The 12,019-nt window shown below is 43.8% G+C and overlaps 1 protein-coding gene across 1 annotated transcript in view; it reads left to right on the forward strand.

The window, feature by feature from the left end:
- Cfap43 (cilia and flagella associated protein 43) overlaps nucleotides 1–12,019 on the forward strand; it is a 102,776-nt gene that overhangs the window by 56,986 nt on the left and 33,771 nt on the right. The window contains exons 13-18 of the mRNA XM_028874652.2: nucleotides 1,215–1,355; nucleotides 2,446–2,618; nucleotides 4,176–4,325; nucleotides 7,008–7,138; nucleotides 8,841–9,000; nucleotides 10,787–10,873. Coding sequence (XP_028730485.1) covers nucleotides 1,215–1,355; nucleotides 2,446–2,618; nucleotides 4,176–4,325; nucleotides 7,008–7,138; nucleotides 8,841–9,000; nucleotides 10,787–10,873 — 842 coding nt within the window. The remainder of the gene's footprint in view (nucleotides 1–1,214; nucleotides 1,356–2,445; nucleotides 2,619–4,175; nucleotides 4,326–7,007; nucleotides 7,139–8,840; nucleotides 9,001–10,786; nucleotides 10,874–12,019) is intronic.

Here is a 12,019-nt window from a genome sequence, read left to right on the forward strand (position 1 = left end):
GAAGAAAACCAAGGATGTTCCAAGTAGTGAGGGGCCTGCACCATCCCCCAGAAATAGCTAAAGGAAGATGGAGTGGGTGAAAGTTCAGACAAGTGTGAGTAGACAGGCTCAGAAGTCCCCGTGTGTTGCTCAGTCAGCTGGTGTTCCCGAAGAGGCAGGCTGATGGGTCATGGAGGAAATGGATGAGAAAACGGAGTCAGTCTATGGCAAGATTATGTGGTAGGCTTACAGAAAGTGAAAGATAAAGCAGCAACTGTCAAGGCAAGGAAAATAGAAGGAAGGTCCCTAGCTGAAGGTCGGGGCCTCCTGCAGGAAGAAGAGAAGGCATCAAAGAAGACACAAGGAGATGAAAAGCAGTGGTTGGTGGTGTGTTGTCTTAATGGGCTCAAAATCACAGACGGACTCGAGACTGACCCTTGCATCCCATCGAGGCCAGGAAATGAAGAGAGATGATGGAAATAAACAGGAAAAAAGAAAGAGAGAAAGAAAGTAAGATCTAGGAAAAGGTCATTGCAACTGAATTTTCTGAGCTGTTCCCAGTCTTCCTTTTTATGGAAGGTAGAGACAAGTTGTCGAGTGCCTTGCTGGGAGGAAGAAATTGGCTGTGCTGTCTGTGCAGTGTTGGGTGAGAGGTAAACGTGGCATGGCACAGGCTAATGAGCAGGACTTCCCAAGGGTCAAATTCAGAATCAGATGCATTTCCACCTCACATGCAATAATGCCAGGAACACCCGTATGTGAGGCTGCCTAGTGCAGGAGCCCTGCAAGTGGGGGCACAGCTGTTCAAAGAGCCAGGACATGGACACACAGGCTGCAGATGAGAGGAACAAGGATGGCAGACACCGGAAGGCACCCCGGTAGACACAAGCAGGACTAAATCCACCTGGCTGGAAAATGCAATTCAGGTATCTAATCAGAAAAATACCCTATCAGTTCATCACAAATGTCCCATAACTCCTGCTTAAATGTCATTGTAAAAATCAAGTAATAAAATTTGCTACTAGGGAGTGAGTGAAGAATAGTGTCTCTATTTTGACATACAAAAATACAACTTGGTGTGTGTGTGTGTGTGTGTGTGTGTGTGTGTGTGTGTACAAAATATTAAATATTAACAAAAGACCATGTTGAGAACTGGGGAAAAGTAGAATCTCTTATATCTTAATTAGAATAATACAAGAGTCTTCAAACCCAGCCAATGACCCATTCCCTTTCAGAGACGAGCAAAGACATTCTGCAGATATCCACGGTGTCTCTCCCGGTGTCAGACGTGGTGGACGTGCTGGTGCTGTCCTTGCGTCGGGAAGTAGGAAGAAGCAGGCTGGAACTCTTCAGCCTGCCTATCATGTTATCACAAGGTGACGCAAACAAGCAGCCCGCCTCCTTCTGCCCGGCCCAGATGAGTTGCTGTGGTTGTTTCCTAGTTCCTTTTGGGTTGGTGTTCTTCTGGCAAGGAGGTAACGTGGCTGCCCTCTGCCAGTCTTTAAAAATGAAAACTGGACGAGGAGGGCAGGAAAGGGGGCTAAGCAGTGTGAAAGGTGGACTTTCTTCCATGCCTCAGGACTCAGGAATGTTTGTTTGATTTTTATTTTTAATGAGAGAAAAGAAACAAGAACAGCTGCCATGCTATGTTGATCTGTCATTTAGTGATGGCTCCTATTCTGCAGTTTTGAATATTCACAGTTAATTCAGATGCTTTACAGTGGAGTTACCTGGAATTAGAAAACCAGCTCACTGGATTAAAAGGCATGAGGAAACAGATACTCTTTTTATCTCTGATGACAAATTTATCTAGCTAGAAATTTTGCAAATATAGAATTACAGAAAATAAGAAGAAAAACTTCAAAGTACTTTTACTTTTTAATTAAGAATCTTAAAAAAAAAAAAAAAGCCAGGCATGGTGGCCCAGCCTTTAATTCAAGCTCTTTGGAAGCAGGGGAAGGAAGGAGGGCTAACGTCTGTAATCTCAGCACTCAGGAGGCTGAGGCAGGAGAATTGTTGCAAGCTTGAGGCCAATAACACTTTTATCAAAAAAAAAAAAAATCAAGAAAAAAAATCTTGGTATTGTCATGCTTATTTTAATGTTAATCTTTAAGCTAATTTATGAAATGAAAGGCCATGAAATACAGTTTACTGACTATCAGTGTTAAGTATCTCTGGTTGAGGTAAATTATTTTAACATTTTTTTTTAATCACCAAATGGCCTCTCACCTATTAGTCAAATGTTTAACTTTTTTTGGTGCCTGTCCTGGATCTTGCTCTGTAGACCAGGCTGGACTCGAACTCACAGAGATCCGCCTGGCTCTGCCTCCTGAGTGCTGGGATTAAAAGCGTGCGCCACCACCGCCCGGCTGCTTAACTTTTTATTTTGCGTTTCATAACTGTTCCTGCTGATTTCCAGAGTGAGATCTCAGGCTCAGTGAGCTCTGCTCTTCTCCTCCTCTTTAGCTCCTCCTATCTTTTCGGACGAAAGAGGAAGACTGAAGGATGACTTCGTTCACAAGTTCCTGTATGAGGTGGAGCACTTCCTGTCCTCGGCTGTGCTGGGCTTTGAAAGCGACAAGATCTACGGCTTCTGCAGCCAGGTGCCATACATCTGTAGCTATCTGCTTCCCGAAAAGGTACACCAGACTCCAGAGATCCTCTTGGCTGCCTTAGCAGACTAATAATTTCAACCAACAAATGGCTTTGTTACAGTAGCAGCCTCGCCTTCAATCAGATGCACCGGAGTTGCTGGTTAATCCATCCCAAATACAATTGAGTGACCACACGCTTATACCGCAGGCAGCATTCTTGTCAGATAAACATGCAAGTGATAGAGTATTTATTTAGTGCCTTACAAATATCTGGCATTAGATCTCTTCCATAGATGCCAGAGGCTGTAAGGTAGGTCATTTTCAGTGACATTTTATACCCAGGTCCTAAGTGAAATTGCACAAAATAATTCAACTATGTTTCTGTCGTGTTACTTCCTCTCCTCAAACTGCTTCCGTTCTGGGGCACCTCCTGCTGCGCATCCCAGCCCAGCGTCTTGCTTGCTGCCTTTGACCGCTCAGCATCCCCCACTGATGCCTGTCTTCAGATCCCTGGGAAGAGACTCTACCCCATGCTTCTCTAAATTATCTTTACCTTCTCTTCGTTCTTCTCTCTCGGTGTAGCTGGTATTAGACATAGAAATTAAGAAAAAGAAGAGCTGGTTTGTGGTAATGGAAGATTTGAGGAAACTGTTGCGGAAGAAGCAATATTTATGTTAGATTTTGATTTGGGTGTGGAAAAATAACATGTGCACCCTGAGGAAGGTCATGGCTGAAGCGTGGAGAAGGGGATACACGGGACACATAGTGAGGACATTGACAACTTGTATTTTGATTTGTGTGTGATGGTATTTAAAAATGATGGCTGAATACGGAGCCTGCATGGGACCAACCTAGGCCCTCTGCATGTGGGTGACAGTTATGTGGCTTGGTCTGTTTGAGGGGCCCCTGACAGTAGGAACAGGATCCGTCCCTGGCACATGAGCTGGCTTTTTGGAACCTATTCCCTACGGTGGGACACCTCGCTCAGCCTTGATGTGTTGGGGGTTGGGACACGACTTGGTCCTGCCTCAACTTGATATACCATGCTTGGTTGACTTCCATGGGAGGCCTTACTCTTTCTGAGGAGAGGATGGGGAGAGTGTAGAAAGAAGATGGAGTGGGAGGAACAGGGGGAGAGGAAGGAGGGAAAACTGTGGTTGGTATGTAAAATAAATTTTTAAAAAATTTAATAATAAAAAAGTAAAAAATGATGGCTGAAAACAAAGACCCTCAGGGTAGGCTTGGGCCCTTAATGGCAGAATCATGTATGAAGAAGCCATTCCTGGCCTGGGATGTAGATCTGTGGTTAAGAGTACTTGCTTATTATGCCTAGGAGCCTGGGTTCCATCCCAGTATCTAAATAAATAAATAAAATATGCTTTTTGGTCAGCAAAACCAGCTTTTATTTGTAGAGACACATTTTTTTGTATTTGTAGAGACACAAATTTTATTTGTAGAGACACAATTAATTCATGGAATAAACACAGAGTATGCCTACTCTGTCCCATACAGACTTATTTCCAAGGACAGCATTCTCAGACAAGAACCTGGCCACTTATGGCCTGATCTTTGTCATATGTTGTTCTTTGCTTTGATTCACAGGACCACACTGGCGTTTGTATACTTAAGCCACACCAGAAAGTCCAAAGCAAACAGTATGGCTCTGGAATGATCTGTATGTCTTCACATGGATTATGGCTCCTGACCGTAGCTAAATGTGGATTTGTCTTTATCCGAGATATTTTCAGTCTGGTAAATTTTAAAAAGAATATCTAATCAGGGAGGGGTGGTGGTGTTAGAGGTTGCTCAGTGGTTAAGGACATTTGTTGCTCTTGTGGAGGACTCAGGTTCTGTTTCCAGCATCCATTTGGTGGCTTACAACCAGTCCAGAACCCTCTCCTGGCTTCCATGGGCACCAGGCACACCTATGGTGCACATACGTACATGCAGACAAAACACTCACACACATAAAATGAAAATAAATCTTTTAAAGAATCCTATAAAAAAAAAATATGGGGTAGGGGCCAGAGAGATGGCTCCCTGGTTGAGAACTCTTCCAGGGGACCCATGTTTGGTTCCAGCAGCTGGGCTGAGTGGCTCACAACTGCCTGTAACTGTCTCAGGGGTATCCTATGCCCTGGCATCCAGCATCACATACACTCCTGTGCGCATATTCACACACATCCATAATTAAATAGGAATAGTTTCTACAGTGTGGGGCATGCACATGGATCTCAGGCAGGAACAAAACCCTTAGAAGAGGAATCAGAACTTCTTTAAGAAAACTGACCCCCTTTTGTTTTTTTACTCACTGAGCGTATCAGTGATTTTTAATGCAGTCAGCCTGCTGCTCTAAAGGAAGGAGCCCAGCTGCCACACTGAGACCCGCACACACAGGGCATGGGCAGGGCAATGCAGGTGAGCTCCTGCCCAGCTTCCTACCAGCAAGCTGTTCCTCAGAAACTTACTGAGGGGCTCTGAACTCCCAGTGCTCTGTGGTGAAGTTAGGGAACCTGCTCCCTGCCTGCTAAAGGCTCACGGGAAGGAAACTGCTTTGAAAATGATGTGTTTGGCGGGGATGCTCCTCTGGCCTGGAGGGCCTTGGCTTATTGTTGCCATCCTCCTCAACTCTTCAAAGATGCTGGAAGAGCAGAAGGCAGCAGGGAGACCCTTGTTGAGTCCGCCAACACTAGCATCTGATTTCCACTACCCGCAGACTCTGAGAAACTGAGAATGGTTGCTCTTCCCTAGAAGGTCAAGCATGCTTTCTAGGCTGGCGACTACATTGTACAGTCTGCCTTTGTGATTTAATTTGCTCAATGATTCTTACCCAGTTTTCCATCCCTCTCCTCCACACACTGGAAATATAACTACCCATGCAACAGCACTCTCCCACACGTCCACAGATACCTGTGTCCCTGGTTGGGCACATGGCAATTTCTTTACTTCTCCTTTAGAAGGAAGCAAATGTGGACAAACTCAATACTGTTCTATGGGAGAATCATGACTCTGTTAGGGACTGGGTTTCTTCTCTTCTTGGTGTGTGAGATATGTGAATGTTGATGTTCACTGTGGGGTGCAGGCCTGCACAGGCCACCGTGGGGTAGAAAGGTCAGAGCACAAGCTTCCCTTGAGGAGACGGCCTTCACTTTGTTCTTCACTGCTGTCAAAGCCCTGCTAGCTAACCCACAAGCTTCGGGAGTTTTCATGGGCATGTGCTGAGAAACGGATGCCTGCGTTGCTTCCTCTGGTCTTTATGTGGGTTCAGGGGATTCGAACTTGGGCTGCGAAGCTTGCCCTGCAAGCGCTTTACACCCTGAGCCGTCTCTGCAGGCCTAGAGGTTCCTTTTAAGTGAATGATTCACAAACTCTGCTGCACCGTCTGAAGCTGGTGCAGCTGACGGTGGTACAACATGGCGAGGCAAAGCCCCTCACAGATGGAGTTACTCATGGAGGCGTGGCCGCTAAAGCAAGAAAAAAACCCTAAGTTTCATGCACAGAAGACTAGGTAAATAAATGACTTAGGGTACAAAATCAATACACAGGTAAAACATGGACTACCAGGCAGGCTTGAGACAGAATAGGGAGAGTCTTGTGTAACAATACGGAAAAATTCCCAAGAAATGTTGATTGTTAAATACAAAAGCAAGGTACCTAATATATATGTATATATTTTTCTATAATTTGTGTGAAAAAAAACTCATGTTTTCATACACTTTTTTCTGAAAGGCTCTTGGTGGTATTGTATTCATAGCTTTTGAGGAAAATGCTGGGCGTGGAGTCAGAAGAGCTTCTGTGCCAGCCTCCCTGATAGTTTTTTACTTTAATCTATTTGGATGTATTGTCAGTTCAAAAAGGAACATCGAAAGATGTCAGGCCTGAGTACCAGAACAGCATCCATTGGCTTTTACTAAAAGAGCTTAACCTGTTGTCCTGTGTAGGACTCGTAATCAGCAATGTATGTGTTTGGATGACTTAATTGGTTTAATTAGCACACCCCAGGGCATGTTCTCTTCCTTCTGTGAGTTTCTCATCACCTTTTCCCATCACACTCAGCCGCTTTAAACAACACAGATCCTGCCTGATTCATGATTCATGAATCCTGCCTAATTTTGCTCACTTAAGGTCCCTCCCCAACTCCATAGCCCTCAGCGCGTACACTGGCAGAGTGTCTGACCGCCTGCTGCAAGCCACTGGTTCTGATCCCAGTCTTCCACATCACACAAAGTATTGGAAAAATAAATTAATATTGGCTTCAACTAGAGGTTTTAAGTGCTGTGTATTATCAAGAACTACCTCTGTAGCAACTAAAATGTCATTGGAAGTACAAAAAAAAAATTGCCCATAAGCAAAAGTATATGTGACCATGTTAGAAAAAAAAATGCTGGAGAATTGCATTTATCATTTCTCCATTTTATTCCTAAAACCATTGAGGAAGTATTTGCTCGGTGTCGAAGTCATTCTCATCAGGGGCATGGTATTCAGTGCATCAGAATGTCAATGGATGGACAACACATCCTGGTGAATGGGAGAGATGACGGCACCCTTGTCTACCTCAAATGGAAGTATGTATGGCACACAGTAAGCAATGTTACATGGTATAGTGTTTTAAATTCAGAAGGCCAGTATCTCAAGAAACAGACGGTTAGATGCAGAGATCTCAGAGGAGAGGGCACACCGTGCTTGCTGTAGGAGCCATGTAGAAAGCCCCAGGGTGGTTAAAGATGCTGAGGAAGAAACATGGCCAGAGCTCTCATTTCCAAAAGAAGGATCTAGAAGGATAGACTGAGCTGGGATGGGTAAGATCATCAAATTCTGTGCATAGGGGTAACTTCTTGTTGTAGGAACTTGACCCTGAGGCTCTTAGTAGCTGAGAAACAATTGTCCTAGGTGTGAGAACTCCCCTCCCCAAGGAGTTGTCCAGAGTAAAGAGAAACTTGCATCTTTTTAAATAACTCATAACATGCCCTTTACAGTCGATGAATAAACAGTGTCTTGGGCAGCAGCAAACAAGTGTAGGAGCTCTGTTTAGAAAAGGAAGACCATCTGAACTCCACACTAAACAAAGTCCTGAACCTTGGTCCAGGACTTGCAAGCCTTGTGACCCAGAGGCATTCGATGATTCCTCTAAGTCAGTGGTTCTCAACCCCTGGGTCATACCAGATATCCCGCACATCGATTATCTACATTATGATTCATAACAGTAACAAAATTACAGTTATGAAGTAACGACAAAATAATTTTGTGGTTGGAAGTCATCACAATGTAAAGAACTATATTAAAGTCTCACAGCATTAGCAAGGTTGAGACTCACAGTGTTGCTCAAGGTTGGTAGTCTGCAGCTTCTGTGAACTTGTTGGAAATCCGTATATGGGTACCACCCCCTCTGCCAGCCTCAGAGTGTCACATCCGTCCTAGTTGGCCTTTCTGTTGCCCTGATAAATGCCACGACCAGAAGAAACTTGGGGATGAGAAGGTTTATTTCAGCTTACAGGTTAGTAGTGTGACATTGGGGGAAGCCAAGGCAGAAGCTCAAGGTAGGAGCTTGAAGTAGAAACCTCAGAACTACACTGCTTGCTGGATAGAGTTACATAAGCTCCCCTGGCTTGTTTATACAGCACAGACCCACCTACTAAGGGATGGTGTAGTTCACTGTGTGCTGGGCCCTGTTACATCAGCAATCGAGATAATGTCCAGGAGACGTGATCCCAGGCCAGGTTAATGGAGGCAGTTCAACTGATGGCCCCTTTTCCCAGGTGACAATAAAAACCAACCAGCAGAGTAAAGAGGCCCAGGAATGTGTTTTCCCAAGCCCTCCCCGTTATATTAGCATGAAGGTTGAGATGCCCTGGTGTGTGGCGTGGAAATAACCTTTTGGGGTGGGCTGTGAGGGATAGATCCAATAATGAGATCACGTATATGTTGAAGCCTGGTGCATTCTGGGGGCTCAGGTACAGCTGTGGTTCTTCTGTGCGGCTCTTCCATTTTTGGGTGAGGGTACAGGACAACATAAGGAGAGACCACCCAAGAAGGGTTAGGAGCCTGTGTCCTTAGAAGTCCATGAAGGGTCCTCTTCTGAGAAAAAGGGGCCCAGTGGGTAGAGGGCACCGTGGAGAACTCCCCATGTTTCTTTGTGTAGTCTTCTGGAAATAACACTGCTAAATGTGATTATTTTAAGCAGATTTTATGGTTATGTTCTCTCTCTCTCTCTCTCTCTCTCTCTCTCTCTCTCTCTCTCTCTCTCTCTCTCTCTCTCTCTCTACTTAGGCGGCTTGGACCAAACTTAGCAAGTGATATCTTGGAATACTACCAGCAACTAACAGCCACTTTGAACAACACAATGGAAAGAGAGAATGAATATTTAGCTGCATCAGGAGGACTTTCCAAACATGTGGAGCAAGAAGAGGAGGAGCCAGCTGAATCCAGTGTAGCTAGCTTGCTTTCTCCCTCTATAAATAACACGGGGGTTTTCAGTTCAGAGTTTTCTTTAAGCACTTATTTAATGCTATTTCTTCGTACCCAGATGTTCAGTGATTTTTCAACTAGAGTATAAGCTACATCTGATAGAAAATTCAGCTTTTCTTAAAATGATCACAAATATTATATCTCAAATTTCGCTTAGACTGTAAGATCTGTGTTTGCTTAAAAAAAAAAGTTTTTTTTTTTGTTTGTTTTTTTTTTTTTTTTTTTTTTTTTAACCAACATTGGTGTCTGGGCAGAGCAGTACTTGTGCCTTTGTCATAGTCATGGCTTAGAAAGTGGCTAGAAAACAGTGTTTGTTCGCTTCTTCAACAAATGCTTTTTAAAATAAAATCAAAATCACTTTATCATCTAGCGAGCTTGAGGAAATCACTGCCATAGCTGTCTGCGCTCACACTCTGTACACCTCGCTGGCTTTCACAGTTAGATGGGCGTTCAGAAGCAATGACGCTTTGCTTAGGGTGTTTTTTACACTTTCACTGCCAATTATGGGCTGGTTGGTTTTTGTTTGTTTTGTTTTTGTTTTTATTTCTAAGACAAAGTCTTATTATATAGCATTGGCTGGCATGGAACTCACTTATATTGCAGGCTAGCCTCAAACTCAGAGATCGACTTGCCTCTGCCTATTATATTTTTAAATATGGATCCACAAAAGGAGAATTATCACAACTGAGTAGAAAGTGGTTCAACAAATAACTCTTGGGTACCTACAAAGTGTTAGTCTAAGACAGACACAACCATGATGGAGAAGAAAATTTTTTTTTTCTGATGTTCCATTCCAATGGGGCTGCTGGTGCTCAGAGATACAGTTACATAAGCAAACAGCTGATTAGTGACCAAGTGCTATCCATGAGAGAAGAATGGTCCATACAGCAGTGTTTGCTGGACTAGCCTCTCCATACAATCAGACATAAAGAGGGCGCCCCCTTGCGAAGAGGAGGGGCCAGAGAACTCATGACAAAGGGACAAGGACTTGGTATGTGATGTGCGGGACCAGCCAAACCTAACACAGAGGCTTACTGGTTATGAATGCTCAGCCCAGCACAGACACGTTTCTTGCTAGCTCTTTTAACTTAAATGAACCTGTTTCTCTTTATCTATTTTTTGCCTTGGAACTTTTTAACCTTTCTTCCTTCTGTATATCTTTCCTGCTATTTCTCTGTCTGCCTGTCTGGTAGCTGCCTGGCTTCTGGCCACAGGCATGTCCCCTTCTTCCTCCCCATTCCCTTCTCTCTTTTTCTTGATCTCTCATTTCTCCTATTTATTCTCCATGCCGGCCAGCCCCCTCCTCCACCTATCCTTTCTCCTGCCTATCTATTGACGGTTCAGCTTTTTATTAGACCAATCAGGTGCCTTAGGCAGTCAAGGTGAAACAAATGCAACCCATCTTTACATAGTTAAACAAATACAGCACAAACAAGTGTAACATAACGTTACATTGTTAAACAAATGCAGCATAAACAAATGTAACACCCCTTTACACAGTTAAATATTCCACAGCAGAAACAAATGTAACACATCTTTACATAGTTGAAGTAATTTCCACAGCAATAAGTCTTTAGAACATCTTTATTTCCATGGTGGCAGAGGTGTGAGGATTAAAGACTTTGTCTAGGCAGGCACATGTCTAGAGTTATTTTTAAATGAGACAAGTGCAAAGGGATTCAGTGAAGTAGGGTGAGAAAAGAATTGGATGGTTTTTAAGAACTATCTGTGTGCTTCTAATCTCTCAGAAAAAGTTGAGCTTGGATTCATCACAAGAGGAATTAGGCATCAATCCTAAGAAGGAAATTTCCTGGATCCAACAAAAAAGGGAAGAGGTATGTATGTATGTATGTATGTATGTATGTATGTATGTATGTATGTATTTGTTTACTTGTTTATTTGAGACAGGGTTTCTGTGTGGCCCTGGCTGTCCTGGAAACCACTTTGTAGACCAGGCTTGGCCTCAGACTCACAGAGATCCACCTGCCTCTGCCTCCTGAGTGCTGGGACTAAAGGTGTGCACTACCATGCCCAGCCTATGGAAAGGTATTTATAAAGCATGAGATGGGTTTGAATTAACACTCTGCGATGTGCCAACTGTATTCTGTTTCTATGGAAACCTAGGGGAAAGTTGGAATGTTATGTGAGACACTCCTTGTGGTGCATTGCGTTGTACAAATGACTTTCCTAAAAGCAAATACACATCTAAGCCACAGCGAGTTCCAGGACGGCCAGGGCTACACAGAGAAACCCTGTCTCGAAAAAACAACAAGAAAAAATATGTATATACTTGACCTGAAATCCAACAAAAGTATCCAGGAAAGCCAAAGCTAAGAAGAACCCATGAAACTCCAGTTTTGTGTTTTGAGGAATGTTGTCTTAAAGGGGTGGATGGGACCAGAAAGGCTGCGGTGGCTGAGGACATCACAAACAGCAGGCTGAAGGCAGTGTCTGGATCCAGTCTCACCCAAGTTCAGGTCGAAGAACACGCTAGCCTGGTTTTCCTTTGTCAGTTATTCACTATTTGATTTCCTCTACTTACTTCAGATTTGTATGACTGACACCAGTTTGAAGTTGATTCAGTGGTCATTTACAAATACCATTAGATGTAAGCAAGGGATCGCAGGAATGTGACTTCAGAGTTTGTTTGTCTTCTGTTTTTCTTCAATGCATATTCATGTGTTGGCTCGTGTGCATATGTGCATGCATGTGAAACTCAAAGTTGATGTCAGAAATATTCTCCATCACTCTTCCACTTCCTCACTGAAGCAGGGTCTCAATCAAACTTGGAGTTTACCAATATGGTTAGTGTTGCTATCTAGCTTGCTCTGGGACTCTGCCTTCTGAGGCTGGAATTATAGGTGGGCTGCCAGACCCATCCGGCATTTATGTGTGTTCTGGGGGATCCAAACTTTGGTTCTCACAATTGTGCGGCAAGTCTTTACTGGCTGAGCCATGCCTCCCCTGCCCCATGTATTTTA

The sequence above is a fragment of the Peromyscus leucopus genome, chromosome 1 (genome assembly GCF_004664715.2).
Source record: "Peromyscus leucopus breed LL Stock chromosome 1, UCI_PerLeu_2.1, whole genome shotgun sequence".
Classification (NCBI taxonomy): domain Eukaryota; kingdom Metazoa; phylum Chordata; class Mammalia; order Rodentia; family Cricetidae; genus Peromyscus; species Peromyscus leucopus.